We start from the raw sequence: 23,539 nt of genomic DNA, 5'->3' as shown, positions 1-23,539 counted from the left end.
ATTATCCGATGTCAACCCGGCGTAGCTCCTGAACAGAAACATGTTGCCGGAAATTTGATAAAGCTGTAGGGTAGGTAGGTGTACGTTCATAAATTCTATGTATCTCTAGGCATGCACTCGTTAGCGCTTTGCGTATCGTAAGAAACGTGATGCAACTAGAAAATGCTATTAAAACCTGTCCTTTACTATACAGACACAAAATTATTCTCACCTATTGTAGCCAAAACATTGAACACTAGAAGGCCTTTCTTCAGTATAAAGACGCCGGAAGCAGTGGAACCAGACTCACCGAAGAAGGCAAACAGAATGAAAACGTTCCTCCACCTGTCCGAGTAGTTCATATTGAGAGGTGTATAGTAATCGTCACCGATAGAGTATTGGCAATAGCGACAGGAACCCGTAGAGTTGGGGTTATCGAGGTACCCACCAAACGCTTGTACAAAGTCATCGGCCCAAGAGAAACAGGTCTCGCCTGAAGGGGGTTGGAACACCGAGAATTCATCACTCTTGCACCGGATAACAAGACCACTACACACCAACAGTAGTTAGTAATATAACAATCCAGGCGATTCAAATCTTACTGGAGCTCAGTAGCAACCATAGCAGAGATACTCCACGTATAAGGGCTGATATAATACATCCAGCTCCTCCAGAAGTTGATCATCGTGGGGTACGGGATAGTGACACCACAGAACGTCATCAGGACCAACGTAATGAAAGGATTGAACAGCACCGCAACCTGTACACTGGGGGAAATCGCCGCAACTAGTTGCCCCAACGAGACACCAAAGGCCAGGAAGAACAGGATCACCAAGAGTTGGAAGCCAGTCCCGTTGATTCCGGCGCTGCCGTTTCCGAAACCCGTGGGGTAGACCATGAGCACCCAGTAGACGATACCACACAAAATATTATACGGAAGCTCGCCGATCAATTGACCTATCGCAAAGACATAGGGAGAGTATATGCGGCTAGAGGACTCCCTGATGAATATCCCTAACAAACAAGTGAGCAGAGGTGCAGATGACGAAATGGATGATATTACTTCGGTTTGCGATGAATAGGGGTTCTATCTGAGCCATGACAATGGCAGGAAGGATAGGAACCCAGAAACTTTGACCATAAAGTCAGAGAGAGACTCTGAATGGAGAAATAATAGAGGACTCACATGCAGAAAATACGGAATTGCAGGTCTCGAACGCTGTTGCCTAATTGCAAGAATGACAAAGAAACGAAAAGCGAAATGAAGGTAACCACGAAAAGGCGGGTAAAAATATAATCCGGGGATCTCCAAAGTGCCATGTTGTTCCTCTTGACGACCAAGCGCAATTGGTAAAAGAAAGATGTCGCGTCTGGAAACAATTTAGTGCGAGCCTTAGTTTGAAATCAAGAGATGCCAAACTCACAAGTGCTAAGCATCTTCTGGTCGGTCTCCGGGATAGCGAGGGCCTTGGTTTTAATTGCATCGATCTCAGCGCGGACATTTTGATACTCCTGCGAACCCAACCATACATCGTTCCAATCACGATCACCAATCCTGGGGCTAACGCCTGCACCTATAGCGTCCAGCATGAACTCGGCCGGGTTGACATTGGCAGGGCAAAGGGCGCCGTGACGAGCAAAGTAGCTTCGAATGATATGCGAATCCGCTCCGATATCGCCAAAGTAAACAGTCTCGCCTCCGCTCTGGAGAAGCAACAAACGATCGAAGCTCTCAAAGAGAAGCGAGGACGGCTGATGGATGGTACAAAGAATGGCCTGGCCCTGGTCAGCGAGTTTACGGAGGAACCGAACCAGATTCCAAGCACTTTGGGCATCCAAACCAGACGTTGGTTCATCCAGGAAAAGGAGGAGCTCGGGTTTACTAGCCAGTTCTACACCGATGGTGAGCCGCTTGCGTGCTTCGACGCCGAGACTGAACACCAGAGCTTCGGAGAGATCTTGGAGCTCCAGAAGCTCGATGATCTCTTCGACGTATGCGTCCTTTTCGGATTCGGGTACTTCAGCGGGTTGACGCAGGTATGCGGAGAAGCGCATGGCCTCACGGACAGTCGCGGTACCCTCGTGGACATCCATTTGTTCGGCTGGGCGCAACGATGTCAAAATAAGGCATAAAATGAGAGGGAGACCGACTGACCATACGCGGTACCTCGGGCAAAATCAGAAGTAAGAGGACGTCCATCGACTAAAACGTCTCCAGTGATGACACCAATATTCTTTCTTTGAGCAAGGACATCCAAACATGTAGTTTTTCCGGCGCCTGACGCACCCATAAGTGCTGTCAAAGTCCCTGGCTTAACATAGCCGTACACATCGTGCAATAGACGGCGCGAGCCGCCGGGAACAGGGACCACATAGTTGAGTTTCTCCCAAGTGAATGTCTTCTTGTGAGAACGGACAGCTCTATTCGCATGTGAGCTACCAAATGCGTTGTGCATTTAAACACATACGTAGTCTCCGGCTTCTTGTTTTGTTCTGGGTCAGATTCCTTACTGCCGATCTCCTTAGCCTTGCCCTGGGCGACTTTCTTCTCACGAAGAGCAGCATTAAGCCTCTTAGTCTCTTCGTCCTCTTTGGCAAAGATGTTGACCGACAAGCTAACATTGTATTGCTATAACTAATCAGCACTTCCATTTCACGGTCAACGGAAATTTACCCACGGGGAAGTACTCCAACGCAATAACTTGGGTTATCTGAAACGCGATCATAAACCCTATGAGGACAAGAAGACAACGCCTCCATATATCCTTGGAATCGAGACCATACCCAACACTGATATAATCCTTTCCGCGAACGAAGTCGCTCCCGCTAACACCTCCGAAGATGGTGCAAACCTGATTAGGACCAAGTTCAGTGCTAATGGCGGCTGTGTGTTAGTAATGGCGGAAATATGAATAGATATTGGTACATACGGATACTTCGTCATTCCGGGCCCATTTCTAGGAACGACATAATCTCCATTGCATAGAAGCTGCCAAGATCGTATGAGATGCGTAAAATGGAGGTGAAAAGAGACCTCACGTTGAGACGCATGAATTCGTTCTCGATACAGCCTTGCCATGCTGTTTGCGAGTGTTAGAAGATGGGGACAACGACATTATCACACAGTACTAACCATATGAAATCGGGTTGATGTAGTACTAGTGAAACGGAATTAATGATCCTTTCCTTAGAGTAGGCTTGAGCAACACTTACGATCCAGAACAACCATCGTTTCATGCTTGTTACAGGAAGCATGTACCCACAATATTCGACGCTGAATCACTGGTCAGAGAAAATCTGGAGGTTTGATAAGAATGAACAAAGGCTCACAAATTGGGGATGAAGAATGTTCCCAGGCGGAACGCAACATCGAAATTTTGGCATAACAGCCCGAACGTCCTAAAGAACCCTTGCATACTCAAGTAGGCTACATAGTTGAAGAGGTGGAACGTGAAGAATGCGCCCGCCGAACGATCGAGATTTGTCATGAAATAGACGATTATGTTGAAGATCAGCACCCGAACGGCGGAGAAAGGGAGGTCGGCAATGGTATTGGCCAACGCGGTCGCCGAAGGTCGGTACATGCTGTAGCTTGTCTGACAATGAAGTTGGCACAATAAATCAATGAAAAATGTGACGCTAACGGACCTGCTTCCGGAGGATGGGTCTTCCTAGCATTTGCATGGGCAATTCACCAAAAGCGTCAAGGCATGTCGTCAGCAAAGCCGCGAAGATCAGACCGCCGCGAGTAAACGCGCCAGCTGCAGTCAGTTGTTGATTCCAGTAGGCTCCACCAATCACAAGGGCCAAAATCTGAGGACATAGTTTAGGTTAAGAAGTGATGGGAACACATGCATTGAGAACTCACTGTCGATAATGACATGCTAGTGATCAGTTGAAACTTGTCTTGCATCCTCATCTGGAATGACCTAACTGCCAACGCACGAACCTGTCCAAGCATACCGAGAGTGTAAGGGCTCTTCTTCGACACGCCCTTCTTTTTATCCGCCATCACAGCAGTACGAAAAGCTTCCTGGTCTGCTTTCTCCGTTTCTTGGTACAACTTGTATTTCCACAAGGACTCATCGAGGGCTTGACCGTAAATGGAAGAGCGAAAAGCAGCCTCCAAAGCTTCTGGAGTTGACGGAACGTCACGCGCTGAGCGTCCAGTCGCGAACTGGCGCTCGTTGGGATCCGTACAGCCCGTGAGGTAATCTGGAGTGCTTTGTCGGGGAAGAGGCTTGTACCCAAGGCCTTCGAAATAAGCGCGGGCTTCAGCTGGGGGACCAAAGAACACCTGTCGTCCTTGATCTAGCACCAAAACCTTGTCGAAGAGGTTGTAGATGCCTAAAATAGAATAATCAATGAAGGAAAGCGGATGGAAATTGTTCCCAGGATTACCAACCTTCACCAGCTTGATAGAGAGAGACAAACGTGGTTTGCCCCAAAACATCGGTCATGATCCGTAAGCTTTTCGAGAAGTCAAGAGCAGTTGAAGCATCCAAGCCACGAGTGGAGTTGTCCCAGGACTGGACTCGGGCACGAGTTGCCATCATTTCCGCGATACTGACTCGTTTACGTTCACCTCCAGATACACCACGTACGAACTCATCTCCGACCAAAGTCTGTTTGGTGTGAGAAATGTTCAGCATTCGGAGGAGAGTGTCTTGGACTTCTTGGTCGAACTCTTTACGTGTCACACCAGGCAGACGGCCATTGGGACCAGGGGTCTTGCTAGAACGGCATTTCAGTAAATGCTTAATTGAACGAGAGTAGCATATTCACGTAGACAGTGCAAAGGAAAGGGTCTGAGCAACAGTTAAGGTTGCGATGTGACGATCATCTTTGACAAAAGGTCAGAACAGTGTTAAATACTTATATTAGCGGCGTACCTTCTTCATTGTATACGACTTCCCCTTTGTAGTATTTACCCATTTCCTGGGAAGACATGCCTGCGTAAAGAACTTCCCCTGAGACATTTGCATACTCTTCTCGACGATTGGCGATAATTTTGAGGAACGTAGTGCAACCAGAACCAGGACAACCGAGAACCAGACACATTTCACCGGGTTTCATGACACCCGAGGACCTACAAGAGCAAGGTGTCAGGCTGGAAAATTGGTCTGATGAGAGCATGCGCACTTGTGAAGAATGGGACGGATTGGTAATTTCTTTGAAGGGAAAAACGGGGCAAAGAGAGACCATATCCATAGAAAAGGTGTGAGAAAGAAAGAGACGATTGCACCTTTCCTAACATTAGTTTTACGAAAAGCACGACGGAAGTAAGCGAACCTCCGAAAGTCCCCACGTATATCTACGGAGTCAACATAGTTAGAAAATACTAGAAACTTATCGAATCCATGACAAACCTTGCTATCGATGCCGCCGATAACGTCAACCTGAAGGTCTTCCCATGTAACACCGACGTGCTATTATGTTCGACCCAGTTAATCCAGGAGAGTAAGGAGAAAAATTCTGGAGACAAACTTTGTGTTTTATTCCGGCATTTTGGTTGGCGTCATTGGAAGAGGTCAAGTATTCACGTAGGTCAAACCTAGATTCTTCGGTGATCGCGCTCACACCTTTTTCAAGGTCCTTCGCTGATGCGGTCTTCCATTTGTTGTTCTCGCCATCGCCTTCAGAGCGAATCGTCAGTTGCCGTGAGAGGGCATTGAATTCCTGCTCGGCCCTGTCGACGTCGACATGTGCTTCGGTTTCGTCGCGACTGGAAGGCTGAGTTTCCACCTCGTTCAAAGTGGCTCCATCCACTGGCGAGGAGCCGGGGTGGAGAAATGGAGAGGACATGAAGGGAGGGTGTACTGACAACTAATATCATTGGATGATAAATCTCCATATTTATAATATTTTTTCGCGGGCTTCGCAGAGAAGCAAAGAAGTGACTCATGGCCGGTCCGGTCCCGGCCATGTTGCAGTCTGATCGGTAATCTACACCCAAGTTTTTTTGCTTCTTCCCTGCCAAAATGATGGTATGGTTGGATTCTTCGATTCAAAGAGGGCTTACGAGGAAGTATGTTACAGTAATGAGACGCGATTTGCAACTGGAGGGAGGATGGCATCCAACGAGTCAGGGATGCGATGCCAGACGAGTCAAAATTCGCAACCGACTGCCAACGGCATGATCGTGACATTGAAATGTGCGTGGGCCGTGTACCGCACCGCGGAACACGGCCCCATGCACGTAAATTCAACATCGTAAAACAGGCAGGGATCTGTTGGTTGAAAGCTTTTTAAGTCCCGAAATCACAGAAAAATGCTTACGGATCCATGTCAGCGCCACATCGTGTTAGATTTTCCGCGCAGCAAGAAATCTATACTTATCTGGGAATGTCAAGTCGTTGGCGTCGCATACGTTCACTCGCAACCTTGCACTCAACATCGTGTCCATATGTGGGCGTGGGAACACTGACTAAGATTACCGCATTGAACAGCACATGGCACATGCTACTCACGTTCATTCACCTGTAGCGATGAGGGCTTCACTCTTTCTTTCCCTAATATCCTCCTCCCTCAGCGTCCTTGGACACGGACACAGCCATGATGGTCCTGCTGATGGTGAGTCTGTGCAGGAGTATGCACAAAGACACGTAAGTTCTCATTTGCCAATACCAATATCAATGTGGGTAGTTGCACTGATTCTCTTACAGATGGCAAAGGAGCACCATATGTGAGTCAGTCGTACTCATTATGTGCCAAGTTGAAGTCTGAATGTACCTCTACAGAGAATCTTTTGACTCGAACAGTTTCTTCCAGATCCACGATCTCGACCGGTATGTACATTCACTTGTGTCTCGTGATACGGTGTTGAATCGAGTCTCTCAGGGATGGGCACTGGGACAAAGACGAGATTCAAGCTATCTACGGTGTTCATCACGTCTATTCTCAAAAGAAGTCCAAGGTACGTTCGCTCTCCGAGTCTCGACAATAGGCAGGCAGCCTGACTGACATTTGCGTCATAGGATGATATAGAGCATCAAGAAAAGGCGGACCACATAGTAAAGGTCGTACTCGAAAAGCTTGATAAGAACGGGGATGGAAAGATTACCGCAAAAGAGCTTGCAGATGTTGGACTTGGTGGCTTGCCAAACTTCGATGACCTGGGTGCAGAAGGTCACCATTACGATGTCGAGAGCGGTCAGTCCCTACCCAGCTCTTATCATCATCCCGTTCCTAAGAGTATACGTCCAAAGAGTTTTTCTTGCACCACGAAGAAGAATTTCATAATACTCCCGAAACTCAAGTTGACGAAGCATATATTCACCCGGAAGACATTGAACACTTTGCCCACCATGAGGACATCGAGCTTAAAGAAGCGGAGAAAGAGGCGGCCTACCAAGGAATTACAGTTGAGGAGGTTTTACGATCCCATGAGCCCCCTCCCGAAGAGCACGTCCAAATGCAAGGAGCAGATCAAGAACCACTGGTTGCGCCCCATCCTCATGACGAGCAATACGAAAATGCCACTCCCCAAGGAGAAGCTCCCAAGCCAAAAATCACCAGAGTGACACCCCCCGAAAAGCAAGATCCTGGTGTCAGATTCCGTGGTGCCAAGTCGGAAGGCGATAAGAAGGGGGCGTGGGGTTCCGGAGAGGAAGGTTACCTGCCTCCGTCAAATGCTGGTGATAAAATGCGGTATGTCAGCTTGTTACCGCCACCCTACGCTTACTTATCTTTACCACAGTAAAAACATGCCCTATAAGGTAAAGCAGCTCTCTCTTCGTCTTACAAACACGCTGAGATTAACCAGAATCGGATGCAGTACAAGTTCAAACGCAATTGGAATGATTTCTAGTGCTACTCCGATGTAACCTTTCATTTCCATATACCACTGTTAGATTATTCTTGTTTTCGGATCCAGCTGTCGCATGTTAATAAAATATCTGAGGACAGACATAGCATTAAGGTATCACAAGCAAAGTGGAAGGTATCAATACATGTAGTAGCCCATTAAATAATTACCGTCCGTCAAACATATCATCCATTAACCCCTTCTCTATCGCCTCCCAATCTACGATACCACCACTCGCGTAGACACTCTCGTAAGATGACATACTTATGCTAGAAAAGAAGGGAACCAAATCACGTATACTGTCTATCTGATGGATCCTGTTCAGCAAAGGGCGCCGCATCACCCTCTGAGAATTGAATGATGACGCTGCGCCAATGCCTAGGTCAGTTGACCCGTTCTGCGACGCAGGATTCTACGGTGTCGTCAAAAATTTAGACTGCTGAGTCAAGGAAAGGAAAAACATACACTGGGTAGATTACCAGCAATCTCAGCCAACTGGTCAAACATCGCTTCTGGATACCAATCGTTTGGTCGATATATTGCATCCACTGTATCGGTTATGAAGATCCATTGGTGACTAGAACAAGGCACCAGGTGAACTTCGTGATTCGGACCGAGATAGGTACCCACATTTGAAATTCCTCGGTTTGTAGGACCAACAGAAGATCAAGAAACTTGCAAGCAGACAATATCAGCTGTAAGTCGTCTGATCCATCCGATGGTAACGTAGACATGACTTGTTCGAAGAGGCGGTACTATACGGGCGAAAGTCAGCGGCAAACTGTTTTCGGATGGGAACAACTATACCAATTCTGTGAGAATCACTGGCCAGAAGCTGGTGAGGTTGTGGGGGGATAGACGGCACAATAGGACGCGTATGCAGAGGTAAACGTCACTCTGGACATTTGGGGCTGACACATTACGAAGAATATCCACCAGTTTCTCTTGTATTGACGGTAGCTGTGTTAGGAAATGATTCTTGTCCCCGGTGAACAACACGAAGGACAGTCTACGAAGATTGAGCGACCGCAACAACATTTCATACTCCCTATTCGTAAAGATATTTGTGGATGGCGCGGTGGCCACCTTGCCTGTGAGACGTCAGCGTGTACTAAAGGCAAACATGAATCTGAATATGTACCAAGTAATTCGGGAAACGCAGTTTTGTCTGCATCGAAGAGAGACTTCATTATAGGTCTCCATGGCTCGGCAGCCTCTGCAGTGCTATTGAATACCCGGTTATCGTTCAAGAGATCTGAAATTGGTGTCCGCCACGCTTTCAGCGCTGCAGGGAGCCTAGACATTTGTTGTAGAATGGAAACGGTGGTAGCATCAACGTCCATTGGTCTGAAGGATAGTGAGTAAAGTGACCTATCTGAAATCTTTTTACTTACTTAGTTTTACCTTTCATGGCCGGATTGACAATGTAATACACGATGTTGCTGCATGCTCCTGCAACTTTGTCATTGTCTACAAGGAAACGCCGCAAGTTCGGAAGTATTGTTTTCGCGATGAAGTCATTGATCTATGCCAACTTCAAAACTCGACACATATTTACGGGTTTTTCTTACCTGAATCATGACTTCGTTAGAGGCAGGCTTAGGCGGTTCTGGCGTTAGCGAGGTGTTACTTGAATTGAGCTTTTCATCAATCTTTGCATCTACAGTTGATACTTGGTAAATTGATGGTCAAATGTGATTTCGTGTGTCTCACCGTTACGTGGAGCTGGAGATTCTCTGCCATTGGTGGCCAAAGCCTCTTTGGTAGTCCGCCGAATCCAAGATCCTTGGTCGAATGATCGGCCAACATACATTACGCACGAGTCGAGAAGTTTTCCGAAAGTTTCCTATCGTAAGTTTCGATACAGTCTCTCTCTCTAAAGGGAACAATCTTACCTGGAGGTCCTTGCGTATCCGCCTATCTTCTATGGCCGTCGTCTGCGTCAACTTATCCGCTAAAACGGTCAAACATCTGGGGATTGACTTTTATTACACGGACTAGGTGCGCAATCAGGATGACACACCTTAGGGTCGGAAAGCTCTGTGATCTATAGTCCTTTCCACCACCGATGACTTCCTTGGTCAATTGAAGAAAACGGCTCCAAACTTGCACAGCCAAAGGACCCTCAAGACGCTGAAGATATTGCTCAAGGAACCTAAACAGCACGCCATCGGTTCTGCACGAGCATTAGTACATCTTTCCAAAGAGCATGAAAAAGGGAGCCAACAGTTCGGGATTCATTGTCTGCTTCTTCGTCTTCTCTAACAGGCCTGAAATGCGACCTGAGATACTGTCACATATCATCTGGACCGCGCTCTGCGCATTGGCTATTAATATGTCCGTCAGCTCAAATCCCGAGCTCGACATAGTCGTGGTCTAGGTGGGCTTTTAAGACACTTCAGCAATAAATGGTAGCGATGCGGCATACCCCAACATCCTTGTTCCAGCAATCCACAATGGCTTCGAACACCTCAGGAGACTGCACTCGAAACAGGTGCTCAAGTACCCTGCGACTGCGAAGTCGTACGCGATTGTAGATGAGAGATGTCGATTCATCTTTCGGAGCACGTGTCTCGGGATCTGTCCAACATAGCAAACTCCATATCGAATACAGAACTTGCACAGCATCTTGTAGCGAGCGGTACCCTTGCGATCGAACCTATGAAAGTGGTCAACTATTGCAGAGGAATTTAACCGGAGACGAACTGTCAACTGCTCATCCACATTTTGTTGCGTATGCTCAGAGCTAAAGACAGTCGAAACGTAACCAAGAATGCCTCCGGATTCAGCAGACTTCTCTGTCCCACTTGAATCCTCCTCCGGACTTAGCAGTTCTGATGTATATGCAAGACTAAGTAGTACGAGACGTTCAAGACCATTCAGCAGCATGATGAACTCTGCGTCAGTGACCGTGGAGTTTGTATCATCGCTAAATGTGTCGTCATGGCTTGATGCTTTTAAAAGGTTGTTAAGCGACGTTTGAAGCTGGCGACATATGCATTCATTTAGCGGAGCAATAACTGCATGTAGAGCGGGCTGGAACTGAGGGACGGCCATGAGAACAAAGTCCAGCCAGTGCTGCAAAACAGGCCTATTGTTTGGAATAGATATGCCATCCATCAGGGTTTGAATGAGTAAAGGATTGACAGTGTATGCTCTTGGTTGTATTTCCTGAGTGCCGTCAAACGTAGTTAGGGTCTCCGGAGGTCGTTCACCTTGTCTATGCTTTCCGAATAGTCTGACAAGATCGTCAGTGGTAGATGCAGAGATCACCGAATGGAGCAGGTGAAGTAGCTTATTCTGCAGGTCCAGTCTGTTCGTGTGAATGCAATAATAGAGCTTTCCGATGACTATTGCTTCGATGGATTCAACCACGACAAGCTCTATTTCGCCGCGAGCAACAATCGTCTGAAGAAGGTCCACCGTGGTCGAATGTATCACTGCATTCTGAGGCTGCATCGTGGGAGCCCAGGGCACACTAGGCTCAGATTGCAGGAAACTGACGGTCCGTTAGATCCAAACACTCACGCAAAGATGTTTCCCATACCGAAGCAATAGGTCCACCAGCACTTCCATATAGGTGACGTCTTGCTCAGGGAAACCTCCTGATTAAGATGTCAGCTAGTGATGCATGAAAATGACACAAGAATCACCTACCAGACTGCACCCTTTGAACAAGCCCTGAATGCTGAGAACGCTTGATGGATGTGCTTCGCGCCGTCTTGGCAAATCCTTGTCCCCCAAATCGGATTACTGATAGCAACATCTCGAGCAAGTGTTGGGTATAACGCTGATCGAATGGGCGCCCATAAGCGAACCCTTGCAGTTCTTTGCCTCGAACTTTTACCGTGTTGGGCACTCTCCGGATTGAAGGATCCAGCAGTTCGAAGATGATCGGGTCCAACACTCTGAAAATGATGTCAGTAACACAGAAATCCTAAATGCCTGCTCCTGCTCACCTCAAATAGGACTTGAGACTACAACGCATCCACGTTTCGCCAATCCGCCGAAGACTAGGGTCATCGTTTTTCAGTGTGTCCAGAACGATCATCATAGGGACCTTGAACCGAAAACCGGGAAGGAGATTGTCCTCTGGAGGAAGAATCAGCCATCCTTCGTACCTCAAGTCTATAGAGTCGAACCTGTTAATCTCCACAGGATACCAAATGCTTCATACGATTCTTGAACATTCCGAGACTCGGGCGAATTCATAGTTTGAGCCAGGATCGATTCAACGTGTGGTCTCTTAGTGGCAGCTTCCAATGCCCAGATAAGATTGACCACCCGTACGTGATAGGCTGCGCAATCCGAGCGAAGATAACGAAGAAGCTTGATCACCATTTTATACATCGTAGGCCGTTCATCGATGTGCACCTTGGGTTCCATCCCTGATGCGTGATGCAACGCAACGACAAGGCTCACAGTGCGATCCACGGTTGTAAAATTGGCAGACTAACAAATTCACGCTGGTCAGTGTTTTTGTGCCGTACTCACAAGTATATCTCACCCCGTGACCGATACAATCGAGGACCACCGACAACCAGTGCGAAGGATGCCACGTAATCTTCATCATAGATGTGCCAAGTCTGCCGACCAGCGCATCAAGGAGAAGAAGAGTTTGACAGAGCGCTTCACGGAATGCAACAACCTTCTCTGCAGCCGAAACTAAGTTATGAGAGAAGATAGAGCTCAGGGATACCAGGCTCTCGAAAGATGATGCAAAAGGAATGCTAAAAGACCCAGAAGTTGAGGCAGGCTCGATCGCAAGGGGCTCAATTCCGTAAACTGTGCAAGCAAAGATGTATGGTCGTTGTGAATCTCTCACAGAGCTGTCCCCTTCGTTTGCTTCTGGCCGCTGCATAAGAGCGACACGAGGGATCTGGTGTAATATAATCTCCAAGAGTAACAGAATTTCCTTGGTGGTGGTGGATAAAGGTGGGGACTTTGTTTTACTCAGTCGAAACTAGAAGAAACATCGCAGTCAGCATAGATGATATTGAAAGAAGGTGACTGGCTTGCATGCAGGAGATCGACGATAGCTGCGAATATTACGGGTAGATGAATGGTCTGAATCTCCTCGTCCTGGGAGAACGTTTTGAGGATGAACTGGACCATGGAAATCGCCTAAAAATGGTCAGCATCCCCTCAGAAATTTGCCACACAAAGCTTACTTCGCATTTCTCTTCGTCTTTGATGATTTCATCAAATACTGCCTGGAGTAGTTGTTTCCATATGATGCCTGGTTCCACAGCTTCGTACAGAGTGCTAGCTGTCATAGTCACCTAAAAATGCAATAATAAGCGTGCAGTCAATAGAAGAGAGTGTGTCTAACATCTTCGCTACCATCCGTGCCCGTCACGACCAGACCTTTAAGGGCTTTGAAAGAGTCAAATACAAGGACATCCGTTAGTGGTGCGCCTATCTCCCACTTATCAAGAAGAGAGATAAAAATCTTGAATGGCCTTGATTCGGAATATTCACCGGAAGGCGAGATCATTTCCTCCTGTCACACTGTTAGTTGTCAGCATGAAGCTCATCTGGCAGGGCTTACTTTCAAGGTTGAGCTAAGCAGAGTCAGCGCATTGGCTCGTAGGTAAGCTGTTTGATGCTCCGTTTTCTCGTCAGGTCCAAGTAACCAAGTGTAGAGCCGCCGATTCAACGAGAGATCGCGTCGAAGTACGACAGAAACTGCTGCCCTCATCAGAATTGTACGATCGTCTCCTTGAGCCTTCCGCAGAGGCGCGCTATCCAAGCGCATAGACTGCAGTAGAAGATCCAAAGCTCCTCTTCTTACCAGAAGGTTCTCGTCCTCCAAGGCAGCAGCAAAGGCACGAATCATCAACCCGATGTCTTGGCCAATGATAGACGATATATCTGACTCAGGCTAAGCAACGGGTTAGAGAACTGTGAAAGGCATAGCGCACCTTCATCACTACTTAACCGCGGGAGTCGACGTGAAAGAAGATTGAGGGATGTCCCACGGGCAGCTGGCGTTGTCAGCATGACCAGCCAGATGTTTTGGAAGAAGAACGACATTGACACGGCCCCAGACAGACGATCCAGTAGACTCAATACCTATACATGAATGAGGCGTTGTCGAAATACCATTGGAGAAAGACGCACCTTTTCAAAGAATTCCCCAGTCTCCTCCTCCAATCCGGGCAACAGCGCTATAATGAATGACTTCATTACAGGACGCAAGCCACTTTGCAGCGGCAGATAGTGCGTGTCATACAGATTCAGGAGAGTAGGCTTGACAATCGTCACTGACGGACGCGCTGTGAAGTAGTGTAGAACATACCTTGACGGATGTTGCGGCGTATTCAAAGAAGGGGAAAAGACCAAATGACCAGAGTGCTAGATCGCGCCTGAGACCTTCCGACTGGATGTGCCATTAGCAGAATGTTATACGATGTTAGTGCTGCCCTCACCCCCAATACTGCGAGAATATGAGCATAAACGTCCAATGCCCGCTGGTGCACCCCCGTAGGTAGAGCGGGATTCAAGCACTGCGACAGCCGTTTTGCGACAACCAACTTGCGTGGGATCTCCTTGAACTGCATGTACGATTGGAAGGTCTGTTCGTAGTGAATATACATCAAACAAAAGGCGACACATGAGCGCACCTTGAGCAGTTGCTTCAAAAACGCGATACAATCTGCCCATTCGTGTACATTATCAAACGAATTGAGGCATTTCTCGACCTGCTGGGTGTATTTCTTGTACTTGGGATCCGATTCATATGCTTGTTGGGCAGCGGCTGAAGTTGTCATTTAGCACCTCCGGATTAGCAAAGTCGGCGAAAGCCTGACGCACCACGTTCACTCGTTCTCTCAGAGATCCACGTGGAACCATTCTTCGGTGCCGTGCCTGCTTCTACGGAATCGGTCGACGCCATGACAGCGAGAGAGAACGGACCGTTGCGCCGTCGTCGTTGGGCACGGGATGCTCGACGTTGCTGAGAGCGTTGGACTGTACGGAGAAGCCAGTAAAAGTCGAAACGTCGGTACGATTGCCGTCACACTGTGACCTCAATTCTAACTGCGCTGCGACGTCATGTCAACATAGAGATAATAGTATAAGGCTGTAATAAATTATATAGTGCATAGATAACAAGTAACGACAGTCCCCGGAATGAAAGAATGGTTATACAAAGCTATATACGGAATACTGTAAGATAATGGGCCATCACCCCGGCCCCATCATATCAGAATCTCCTGCTTCGGACGATGGCGGTGGTGGGAACTGCATGCTATTTCGCATTTTTGTGAGATTACGGACGCCAGGAATAGTTGGCCCCTCAGGAACAAGTGATCCTGACCGCGAAGTCCCCGTCAGAGAAAGTGCTTTATTCACTTTTCCTTTACCCTTTCCTGATGCCGAAAGCACAGCCGGTAACTTTGGAATAGTCAACGAGCCCTCGCTGGCTTTAGAACCAGCGTATTCCGAATCCTTTTCGCCAACCCATGCGTGAGCAAACCAACGACCTCCAGCAATACCTCGAATCTCTCTGTTGGCTACGCGCCATAATCGCACTTTTTTACCGCTCCTGTCTAGCGGCATGACAGGAGCAAATCCGGAACTGATTTTGGGAGGAGGTTGGACGGGAAAAGGTTTTGTCGGAAGCGGGTATACTGGGAGAAGAAGGGCCTCAATGTTGATTTCTTCGCCAGGAGCATCTCCTAGTTCTGGGTCAGGGCTATTAGCGAAATGAGTCGTTACGGGTGATGAAGCAGCAGTGCCAGTAAATCCCCCTATACCAAATCAGTGAACAGTCGGTACAAGTAGTCTCGTCACGCACCTTCGCTCAGCACGCCAGCATCGTCAGCAAGTTGAGGCAGGACATTCTTCACCCTAAAAATACCATTAGCGAAGAAGCTAGAAATGAAATATAGGATATGAACTTTGGAGGTTTGGTAGCTTTGGGTTTCGCAGGCGCCTTCTTCGCTGCAGGTTTCTTCTTCATGCCCTTGGGAGGTGCCGATGCTGGCTCTACTGGAGGGGCGACAGTCAAGGATATATGATTTGGGTCAAACCCTTCCTCTATATACCAACTTTAAACCGACTTTTCGCAGCGATACACAGGAAAAACATACCTGGCAACGAAGGCGGTGGAGGCAGTGGTACCGGTTTTTCCTGCTTCTCTTCTGACCCCTTTTTCTCTATCTTCTTCGACTTTCTCTTCACCGGAGCCTTGCGTTTAGGCGTCGTTTCTACGGGACGCGCAGGCGCCTTGGATGGTTTAGCGCTGACATCGTCGTCGTCGTCAATAAGCTGGTCTTCTTGGTCCTCGTCTTCGTCGTCTTCATCTTCGGTGTGCGATCGTTTCGATGGCACGGTAACAGTCGGACCTGCGTTTTTCTTGCCTACGACAAGCTTGACACGAATCCCCGTACGCTGAGGAGGCGGGGGTGTAACCTCTTCCCTGAGTGTCGATATCTGTGGAGCATCCATATCTACATCTTCGTCCATGGTGAGGTGCACGTCGGACAATGATGTAAAAAATAGGGAAGAAAGTCAATGTTTCTCACGCCTGTAAATTGTTTCATGACGTAATGTGCGAATCCGGACTTAAGACGGAAGCACACTTCGCTTCGATATTTCAACCATCAGCGTCGATTTGGATCCGTCTACACGCATTACATTCAGAAATTAACTGGAATATCGAGCTCTGCAGGCATAAAATTGTTTGGTAACCACCTTTCATTAACTTAAACGAGACCGGCAGTCTGTCTGAAAGCAGAGAATACGTACGTCTCGCCTGGTTGGGACTTAGTAGTATGGGTGAGGTGTCTCTTACTGATATCACGCTCCTTTACTGACTTATATTCAGCTCCTTCACTAAGTGAGTAAGCTACTTACTATCACTGCCTTGCTCACAGAACAGCTGTTACAGCTGGAGATGCGGGTAAGTTGCAACCTGAAGCAAATGGCTTTCCAAACTCAATAACCCCCAGACGACCACGAAACCACCGCATTTCTCAATGGAGAGTCAACTACGGACTTGACAAATCGTCGCAGCGATCGCTTCCGGAAGGAAAAGTCGAACAAGGCCACCGCTATCTGGGGCATACTCGCGCTCATTGTTTCAATAGCCGTTACGCTTGTTTTGTACGCTACATTGAAAGTGCCTGTACAGGAAGCAGACGATCTGAGAGTTGGCAAACTACCATGTGCGTTTGCTTTGTCCTGACCAATTTGCACATGCTGAAACGCAGCGTGCCTTGCTAGTCATGGGATATAACAGTGTGTCGTAGCAAATAACAGAACTTTCAGAAAATATTGACGCGCCAACTAGCCTGGAATGCATATTGGTGCAATATCAATGAGACCCTCATCCTTGAAACTGCAGACCTCATGGTATCTCTTGGCCTGAGGGTAAGTCCGATTACTTCGCTGTGACTCTGCGCTTACCTAGGTGCAGGACGTAGGTTACGAGTACGTAAACCTTGACGACTGCTATTCGGAGAAGAAACGAAATGTAGATGGAGACATAGTTGCCAGTTCGTGATTCTACTATGCCCACTACGCCCCATCAGTAAAAGTGATCCATCTTTCCAGACAAAGAGCGCTTTCCTTCTGGAATGAGGTCACTAACCGATCATATTCACGGACTTGGGATGTCGGTGTTTGCAGCATTTTCGCCCCGTTTTCTACCTACTAACAACCGTTTAGGAAAACTGGAATTGTATGAGGCACCTCGTCTAATTTCGGAATATATTAACTTTCTTATAGTACGGGGATTCCGGTTGGTATACGTGCCAATACTATCCGGGATCATTCCAGAATGAAGCAAGGTTCGCTGCTTCGAACCATTCATACTTATGAACATTCATCCCATATCAACAGAGATGCAAAGCTGTTCCATGAAGATTGGGGATTTGACTTATTGAAGTAAGTCTCTTTTCACCGGAGTCCGTATCCAATATTGATATCATAATCTCTAGGTATGACAATTGTGCAGGTAGGTAGTATTTCATCATCTATTGCGCTATTTCAATGACTATGTCTTGTTCCAGTACCTTACGACGAGATTATTCGAGAGGGCATGATTGGCAGTGAATGTCTTTCACGGCTGTTCTGTGGCGGGATATTAAAATTTTTTTTTCTGTCAGAGTTTACTGTAATGGCCAACGCAATCAATGACCTAGCCAAGTCGACTGGAAAGCCGCCAATGCTCTTGTCTTTGTGCCAGTGGGGTCGTGCAAGTCCTTTTGCCTCTCATAAAGTCAGATCCATTTAATGACGACCGCTGTAGCTGGAACCCTGGTTGTGGGCACGTAAGCTAGGCCCAACCTGGAGGGTTGGTGTTTGCTCGTATCCTCGGTCTAGACTTTTTCAATTTACGTTCTTCACAGACAACTGATGATATAGGTGCCAACTGGCCTTCCATTGCAAGTATCATCAACCAGTAGGTCCAATAATTCAATCATATTTTGCGGGCTAACGTTATCTAGAAACTCCTTCTATGCATGGGCGTCAGAATTTTATGGCCATAACGATATGGACATCGTGAGTTGTGAAAGGCGCACCATTGTTGTACGTATTGACAAAGATCTACAGCTTGAAGTCGGAAATGGCGACCTCACATATGAAGAGTCCAAGACCCATTTTACGGTTTGGAGTTTCATGAAGTCTCCTCTACTCATCGTAAGTGTCGCTTCGTGGCCGATGTCAATTCACTAAGTTACTTCCTTTGATTAGGGGACCTATGTTAGTTTAGTACCCTGTTTGTGGCCTTGCCTAATTTTTCTCGCAGCTTGCTTCGGTCTCCCAAGAAACGCTGAGCATCTTCAAGAATACCGAAGTCATCGCAATCAATCAAGATCCAGTCGTTGGTCCTGGTGTGACGCCTTTCCGATGGGGCGTCAATGTGAGCAGTTCCTCCTTGTCATATTTTCCATACCTTATGTTACACTGTAAAAACAGCCTGACTGGACCTTCAACAAAACGCATCCGGCACAGTACTGGAGTGGGGACAGTCAAAAGGGGACAATTTTTATGCTAGTAAGTGGTGGATACAGTGACGCTCTCTGTTGCCTTACATTGATACCAGATCAACACTTTGGACGAACCAACGGACATGTTCTTCAACTTGACTGAATCCCCGTGGATACGGTCAGGGAGGCAGTACGCCGTACGAGTAAGTTACGATTCACCAGTGCCGCGTTGCCATTCTTACGCTGACCTGCCCAGGATCTTTGGACCCACACTGACAACGGAACCGCTATCCGCAACTTTACTGCACGTGCTGTTCCCCCTCACGGTGTCGTAGCGTTGTTGCTAAGGGACGCCGGTAACGAACCTGAAGGATTGACTCCAAAATGTGCGGCGATTGAACCGTGGTCAGACAACTGGTGTACTGATCAGAACGGTACTCATGTACCTTGACTAACAAAGAATGTTGGACTCAGTCAATACGTATTATGTACGATTAGCATTGGCTCTACTACGTCATACAGATTTGTTAATTAGTTTGTCGACGAGACGCAACTCTAACAAACCACATCATCCGATCCAAAGTGCCACGTTCGTACATTTCAGTACTTATAACCAACCGCGACAATCATACCTACGTGTAACCCAGCCCACTCATTAACTACTTCAAAATGGTGCGTTCCCCAGCTACCGTATCTCACCCACAGGTTCCTTATTCCAGCTACAGCCCACCGCTTTTGAGATGCGTCAGCGGAACGAAAAGTTCGCCAAAGACGCGCGATCGGGCAAAAAGCCGACACATTTGTCGCGGCAAGAAAAGCTCGCAAAACGAAGCCCTGTCAATATCTGGGTTTTGGCTGTCATTGTATTTGTTGTTGTAGGCGGAGGTGCGTTGCATTCCAGCTATGTCTTCCAACGTAACTCTCCCTACAGTGCTGTTCGAGCTGGCGAGACTTTTATTCCTGTAACATCAAAGCACGTCCTTACCTTAGTTTCTGGCGTGGAGTGCATTGTACATCATCACCATTTCCGTCTTATATTGACTCGAACGCATTTATCCATAATCAACGCAAAAAAATACAAGATAAACATATCAGTCGCTGGTGGGACTGACACTCATGCTCTTACTGCTCATGCTTCCACTAGCTTTCGTCTTAGATCCACTCGCAGCACTTTCCTCAATACCCTCCATAGCATCGCTTTCCAATTCCTTCTCCTCAATTTTGACCTCGTCGCCAGCCCACACCCGCATGGTCGGTTGCCAGACCATGACCACGTTGTCCTCCGAAGTGCTGGCAGCAGTCCAGTCTTCCATTTTACCAGGAGCCCAACAGAAGTCGGATGGTCGGGATGTGTGTCCTGGACACCCATTAAGAGAGCAAATAAACAAGCAAGATAAAGGGGAGTTTACCTCCATGAATAAACAGCAATTCGGGCGGTCCATCTTCTTGGTCATCGGGTGTCTGTTCGGAACCTATCAGGGATAAGTCCCAGATGTTTATACGGCGGTCGCTGGAAGCAGAAGCAAAAATTGTGGGGCTGTGTGGCGACCAGGCGAGATGCAAGACATCGTCCGTATGAGATTCAAATGTATGCAGTTTTTTCGTCGGGTTTCGCGTGTCATGAAGTACTACAGTCTACCGCCAAATGAGTAAATCAGGGAACTATCAAAATGAGACAAACCAACTTTATCGGCACTCCCTGTAACGAGCAGGTGTTCGCTCGCCGGACTGAATGACACCGCCAGTATTTCACGGTCATGAGCTTGTATTTTGGTCATTGGTTCTGCGGGTGTCCTTGTATCCCAACTTGGGATGATGTCAAACGTCAGCATGCCAGGAACTCAAGGCATGTCCTACTCACAGCATGAGCATTTTATCGTCACCAACGCTGGCAAATACAGTTTCTTTTGTCGCATGCCAATCCACGTCCTGTACAGTTGTCAGTAGAGAAGAGAGCCAAAGGAGTGAACACCGACCCCAACGACAGAAGTATGGCCCTTGTAGATTGCGGTTGGCTGGATCGTTGACTGTCCTTTTTGGTACGAATTTATGTCCCTATGTTGTGTTAATTTTTGTCTTGAGGACAGACAATTGACCTTACCAGTGGCAAACGGTCGTATCTTCAGAGGCACCAAGCACGTTCCCAGCCTTGACGGGATTCCAGGCCAAACCGAAACTGGGAAAGATATCAATAAAGGCACAAAGGTGTATAATTGTTGTACTCACCCCTCCTTTGACTGCCCCACCAGCCGTATATCAGGTTTACACACTCCGCCTCTTTCAGGTTCGCTCGAATGCTTCGTACGATCAAACACCAACACCTCACCCGTCACGGCCTTTGTCGCGATCAAATCAGGATTCTGAGGCATGTACCGCGCTCGGTTGACCTCTCCGGCATGGTTGATCTTCTGGATAACTTGGATGCGGGGCGCAGGTGGGATAGTGTGTCCTCCAAGCTCCCCACGCTCGTCATCGTAGTCACTGCGGTCCAATTTGTCGGAGCTTGGGGAGTTGTCACGTTTGGGGATGGAGACGGTGGCGATTTGGAGGTAGTCTTGGGCTTGGCCGGAGGTGTGGGTCCCAAAGAGGAGACGGTGGATGGAATAGGGTTTGTTGGGTGGGCTGTGTGGTTACATGAAGTCGAGTGAAGCGAAGCACTGGATAACGACGCACGATTCTTTGTCGGGGAACCATTGACAAGTCAAGCTGGGCCAGTCAAGCGCGTGCGTGATAACGAGGTCGTAGAGATATGGCGCATTCTTTTTCCTGAGAATATGTCAGTTAAAAGGTAGGCTGAAATGTAGAGGCAAACTTGCCATGTTTTGTATTCCTGTTCATGGACTTGCAGTGTCAGAAAGAATGGAACTGTACTATAACAAAGGATGCACCTCATTGATCAGCTTGTTCTCCTCCTCTGCCGCGAAATCGTCTTCTATCTCCTCAACCTGTGGCCTCATTTTCAACTCGGAAAGTCGTGGTATAAAAGCAAAGTGCAAGAAATCACTGTCGTCGGGGTTGGTGGCAAGAAGAAAAGACGCGACGCGTTTGAAATCTTTCCCACGCCTACAAACAAGTCACAAAGGAGACGGCTACGGAGGCATAAAATTTCTTGATTTTTATATACGAAACATAAATCGAACAGGATGCTTGTATCTACGAACATGATCCATGTTTTCAGGTCCGACAAGGTATACTGGACCAGGGATAAGATTATGCGTCTTTTGTGGGCGGATTAACATGTCTATAAAACAATCCATGGACGAACAAGAGTAACACTGTTATGCTGCCTTTTCCCACTTTGCAATCAGCTTCTCCAGGTCGAACCGTGGGTCTTCTGGGTCTGTGATGACTGCAAAGTCGACGACCGTCAGCACTAAGAATGCATCGTTGGAGCAGTTACACTCACTGGAATCTGTAGTAGAAGCCTTTGCTGCCTCTTGTTTCTTCTTCCATGCCTCCTTTGCCTCTGCAATTAACCGCTCTCGCTCGTGCTCCGCATGCTGGGTTTTGTGTAGATTGTGTGCTGCTTGTAGGGATCGACGGTGGTACCAGCCGTAGACAACACCAGAAAAGAGAGCCGTGTATCGGGCAACCTGTACCAAGACTTAACAACGGACGAAAGGAAAATAGGAGAATGGACAGCGCACATTCACAGTAGGTGAAACCATGGTATTGCCTTGTTTTCTCGACCGGCCGCGCCAAGTGAAGGACTAAAAACCTACAGCTACAAGCGAGCGCTGTCGCCATCCGTCAGTGGGAGAAAAGAAAAAAACTCAAGGGACTGACTGGAATTATAGAGAGCAAGATGAAGTGTCTGTTGACGGACGATCTCGGCAATGGCAATCCGCTGCATTAGTCAGCATTGTTCCTTGTCTTCACCCGTTTCCGGGGCAATCGACATTTTCTTAGGCTAAGTGGATTCATCGCTACCTGTCATAGATCACATGAACATTTGGGAATCTTATCTCAATATTTTGTCCAGGAAAGTTCACAGAGGCAGTTCCTGATCTCATATGCAGTCATCCCAAGCCCATATTGTCACTACATGCAACACCAAGCAATCAAAAGGATCGATGATTTTCTGAATCATTGAATGGGTACCAGAAGTGTTTGAACAGAATCTTGGGTGGTGGTACAACCTCTGTACCTCAGACTATTTAGGTATGGTTTCTAGTAGGCCACCAACTCCACCCCACTTGTTGCATCAGCATTAGCAGGTGCTGACAAATACACAGTCTGTTTTGTAGTGTCATTTTGGTCCCATGCATCATTCACCAAGCTGGGACATCATACTCTCATTCATCTCACAAATATCCCTGTTCCAGCCAGGCTCAAATTTCAAAGGCTATCATAGTCCTCCCAATCACATAGCAAACATTGAACATTCCTCTTATATGCCTTACAGCCAAACTATCACCTCCCTCAGTACATCACTGAGTTCACCATCAAATTTTACTGGCATCACAATAAAAAGTACTATATCAGAAAAACAAAAATTACATTGCAAATAATACAATTACTTTGAACTACAGAAGATTACCATCTATTTAGTTTGCTGCAACACAAAGACCACCAAATGGAAGTTCTCATTCATTCACAGCAAAGAAAAAGGAGGCCCACCCAGCCAGAGTGGCCAAAGTGGAACAGGAAAATATTTAGACGGTGCATAAGCCTGAGCCTATACAAGCCGCAGACACCCTCTGAGGACAGGGTCGCCATGCTATGAAGGATCTCCACAGTCCACAAACCCAGGTACATGAAGAGGCTTGTGCCATCAAGGTAAGTATGAAGTTTTCAGATGTCGGATCCTGCC

The 23,539-nt window shown here is 47.5% G+C and overlaps 8 protein-coding genes across 8 annotated transcripts; 2 read left to right on the top strand and 6 right to left on the bottom strand.

Moving 5' to 3' along the window:
- Positions 1–120: 120 nt before the first annotated feature.
- Positions 121–5,784, bottom strand: BT62DRAFT_882231 (uncharacterized protein; the record flags this gene model as incomplete). The annotated part of the gene is made up of 24 exons (XM_043182698.1): positions 121–155; positions 212–235; positions 290–528; positions 582–993; positions 1,043–1,110; positions 1,166–1,349; positions 1,404–2,081; positions 2,135–2,381; positions 2,444–2,608; positions 2,658–2,853; positions 2,910–2,968; positions 3,019–3,059; positions 3,113–3,137; positions 3,193–3,253; positions 3,310–3,575; positions 3,628–3,792; positions 3,848–4,326; positions 4,385–4,713; positions 4,765–4,822; positions 4,872–5,068; positions 5,122–5,224; positions 5,272–5,293; positions 5,349–5,408; positions 5,467–5,784. 24 exons carry the CDS (start codon positions 5,782–5,784, stop codon positions 121–123), a joined length of 4,431 nt encoding a protein of 1,476 aa, XP_043045588.1.
- Positions 5,785–6,439: 655 nt separating this feature from the next.
- Positions 6,440–7,886, top strand: BT62DRAFT_926302 (precursor to secretory protein Ssp120). Its single transcript, XM_043185001.1, has 8 exons — positions 6,440–6,584; positions 6,645–6,664; positions 6,720–6,767; positions 6,820–6,895; positions 6,957–7,131; positions 7,188–7,629; positions 7,679–7,697; positions 7,745–7,886. The coding sequence occupies exons 1-8, from the start codon at positions 6,468–6,470 to the stop codon at positions 7,787–7,789; spliced, it is 942 nt and encodes a 313-aa protein (XP_043045587.1). The 5' UTR covers positions 6,440–6,467; the 3' UTR covers positions 7,790–7,886.
- On the bottom strand, positions 7,853–14,578 carry BT62DRAFT_926301 (uncharacterized protein). Its single transcript, XM_043185000.1, has 27 exons — positions 14,413–14,578; positions 14,218–14,364; positions 14,088–14,168; positions 13,910–14,038; positions 13,711–13,861; positions 13,338–13,660; positions 13,119–13,289; positions 12,958–13,068; positions 12,806–12,910; positions 12,294–12,749; positions 11,929–12,238; positions 11,746–11,878; positions 11,444–11,694; positions 11,334–11,391; positions 10,493–11,285; positions 10,215–10,445; positions 10,014–10,162; positions 9,810–9,962; positions 9,682–9,757; positions 9,500–9,632; positions 9,358–9,446; positions 9,181–9,311; positions 8,928–9,133; positions 8,594–8,877; positions 8,417–8,541; positions 8,252–8,363; positions 7,853–8,198 (listed from the first exon to the last, which is right to left on the bottom strand). Exons 1-27 carry the CDS (start codon positions 14,557–14,559, stop codon positions 7,953–7,955), a joined length of 5,301 nt encoding a protein of 1,766 aa, XP_043045586.1. The 5' UTR covers positions 14,560–14,578; the 3' UTR covers positions 7,853–7,952.
- A 254-nt stretch (positions 14,579–14,832) lies between these two features.
- On the bottom strand, positions 14,833–16,302 carry BT62DRAFT_926299 (uncharacterized protein). Its single transcript, XM_043184999.1, has 4 exons — positions 15,883–16,302; positions 15,691–15,829; positions 15,588–15,640; positions 14,833–15,540 (listed from the first exon to the last, which is right to left on the bottom strand). Exons 1-4 carry the CDS (start codon positions 16,256–16,258, stop codon positions 14,975–14,977), a joined length of 1,134 nt encoding a protein of 377 aa, XP_043045585.1. The 5' UTR covers positions 16,259–16,302; the 3' UTR covers positions 14,833–14,974.
- A 54-nt stretch (positions 16,303–16,356) lies between these two features.
- BT62DRAFT_280975 (glycoside hydrolase family 27 protein) lies at positions 16,357–19,221 on the top strand. The gene is made up of 24 exons (XM_043180355.1): positions 16,357–16,570; positions 16,620–16,631; positions 16,683–16,694; positions 16,744–16,959; positions 17,018–17,032; positions 17,085–17,164; positions 17,211–17,289; positions 17,348–17,408; positions 17,462–17,474; positions 17,522–17,583; positions 17,636–17,680; positions 17,734–17,750; positions 17,806–17,844; positions 17,902–17,990; positions 18,045–18,089; positions 18,145–18,197; positions 18,244–18,298; positions 18,350–18,436; positions 18,491–18,499; positions 18,546–18,659; positions 18,716–18,793; positions 18,843–18,929; positions 18,983–19,112; positions 19,187–19,221. Coding segments are annotated over exons 1-24 (1,404 nt in total). The 5' UTR covers positions 16,357–16,566; the 3' UTR covers positions 19,189–19,221.
- Positions 19,222–19,751: 530 nt separating this feature from the next.
- On the bottom strand, positions 19,752–21,763 carry BT62DRAFT_926296 (histone acetyltransferase type B subunit 2). The gene is made up of 10 exons (XM_043184998.1): positions 21,615–21,763; positions 21,543–21,556; positions 21,400–21,492; positions 20,953–21,348; positions 20,828–20,902; positions 20,703–20,781; positions 20,588–20,655; positions 20,412–20,532; positions 20,136–20,361; positions 19,752–20,083 (listed from the first exon to the last, which is right to left on the bottom strand). The coding sequence occupies exons 1-10, from the start codon at positions 21,681–21,683 to the stop codon at positions 19,818–19,820; spliced, it is 1,407 nt and encodes a 468-aa protein (XP_043045583.1). The 5' UTR covers positions 21,684–21,763; the 3' UTR covers positions 19,752–19,817.
- A 49-nt stretch (positions 21,764–21,812) lies between these two features.
- Positions 21,813–22,463, bottom strand: BT62DRAFT_926295 (uncharacterized protein). Its single transcript, XM_043184997.1, has 3 exons — positions 22,374–22,463; positions 22,133–22,319; positions 21,813–22,075 (listed from the first exon to the last, which is right to left on the bottom strand). Exons 1-3 carry the CDS (start codon positions 22,392–22,394, stop codon positions 22,005–22,007), a joined length of 279 nt encoding a protein of 92 aa, XP_043045582.1. The 5' UTR covers positions 22,395–22,463; the 3' UTR covers positions 21,813–22,004.
- A 701-nt stretch (positions 22,464–23,164) lies between these two features.
- BT62DRAFT_926294 (uncharacterized protein) lies at positions 23,165–23,500 on the bottom strand. The gene has a single exon (XM_043184996.1). The coding sequence runs from the start codon at positions 23,482–23,484 to the stop codon at positions 23,317–23,319; it is 168 nt and encodes a 55-aa protein (XP_043045581.1). The 5' UTR covers positions 23,485–23,500; the 3' UTR covers positions 23,165–23,316.
- Between the last annotated feature and the right edge of the window lie 39 nt (positions 23,501–23,539).

This window comes from Guyanagaster necrorhizus (assembly GCF_019112545.1).
Source record: "Guyanagaster necrorhizus MCA 3950 unplaced genomic scaffold BT62scaffold_2, whole genome shotgun sequence".
NCBI classification, from domain to species: Eukaryota; Fungi; Basidiomycota; class Agaricomycetes; order Agaricales; family Physalacriaceae; genus Guyanagaster; species Guyanagaster necrorhizus.
Note: the sequence above shows the minus strand (reverse complement) of the source record. Positions and strands in the feature narration are given on the sequence as shown.

Excerpts from the sequence above, each read along its gene's own strand:
- BT62DRAFT_926301 (XM_043185000.1), bottom strand. The coding sequence starts at position 14,559 with ATGACAACTTCAGCCGCTGCCCAACAAGCATATGAATCGGATCCCAAG. Across the intron at positions 11,695-11,745 it reads AGTCTCAAGTCCTATTTGAG|AGTGTTGGACCCGATCATCT; the intron begins GTGAGCAGGAGC and ends CATCATTTTCAG. Across the intron at positions 9,963-10,013 it reads CAGACAATGAATCCCGAACT|AACCGATGGCGTGCTGTTTA; the intron begins GTTGGCTCCCTT and ends ATGCTCGTGCAG.
- BT62DRAFT_280975 (XM_043180355.1), top strand. Across the intron at positions 18,198-18,243 it reads ATTGCAAGTATCATCAACCA|AAACTCCTTCTATGCATGGG; the intron begins GTAGGTCCAATA and ends AACGTTATCTAG. Across the intron at positions 18,930-18,982 it reads GGAGGCAGTACGCCGTACGA|GATCTTTGGACCCACACTGA; the intron begins GTAAGTTACGAT and ends TGACCTGCCCAG.
- BT62DRAFT_926295 (XM_043184997.1), bottom strand. The coding sequence starts at position 22,394 with ATGGTTTCACCTACTGTGAAT. Across the intron at positions 22,320-22,373 it reads TGGTTTCACCTACTGTGAAT|GTTGCCCGATACACGGCTCT; the intron begins GTGCGCTGTCCA and ends GTCTTGGTACAG. Across the intron at positions 22,076-22,132 it reads GGCTTCTACTACAGATTCCA|TCATCACAGACCCAGAAGAC; the intron begins GTGAGTGTAACT and ends TCGACTTTGCAG.
- BT62DRAFT_926294 (XM_043184996.1), bottom strand. The coding sequence starts at position 23,484 with ATGTACCTGGGTTTGTGGACTGTGGAGATCCTTCATAGCATGGCGACC.
- BT62DRAFT_926302 (XM_043185001.1), top strand. The coding sequence starts at position 6,468 with ATGAGGGCTTCACTCTTTCTTTCCCTAATATCCTCCTCCCTCAGCGTC. Across the intron at positions 6,665-6,719 it reads ATGGCAAAGGAGCACCATAT|AGAATCTTTTGACTCGAACA; the intron begins GTGAGTCAGTCG and ends GTACCTCTACAG. Across the intron at positions 6,768-6,819 it reads CAGATCCACGATCTCGACCG|GGATGGGCACTGGGACAAAG; the intron begins GTATGTACATTC and ends CGAGTCTCTCAG.
- BT62DRAFT_926296 (XM_043184998.1), bottom strand. The coding sequence starts at position 21,683 with ATGAGGCCACAGGTTGAGGAGATAGAAGACGATTTCGCGGCAGAGGAG. Across the intron at positions 21,349-21,399 it reads TGGTTCCCCGACAAAGAATC|CCCACCCAACAAACCCTATT; the intron begins GTGCGTCGTTAT and ends GTAACCACACAG. Across the intron at positions 20,084-20,135 it reads ATTGCTGTTTATTCATGGAG|GACACACATCCCGACCATCC; the intron begins GTAAACTCCCCT and ends ATGGGTGTCCAG.
- BT62DRAFT_926299 (XM_043184999.1), bottom strand. The coding sequence starts at position 16,258 with ATGGACGAAGATGTAGATATGGATGCTCCACAGATATCGACACTCAGG. Across the intron at positions 15,830-15,882 it reads TCCACCGCCTTCGTTGCCAG|AGGAAGGGTTTGACCCAAAT; the intron begins GTATGTTTTTCC and ends GTTGGTATATAG. Across the intron at positions 15,641-15,690 it reads AAAGCTACCAAACCTCCAAA|GGTGAAGAATGTCCTGCCTC; the intron begins GTTCATATCCTA and ends TGGTATTTTTAG.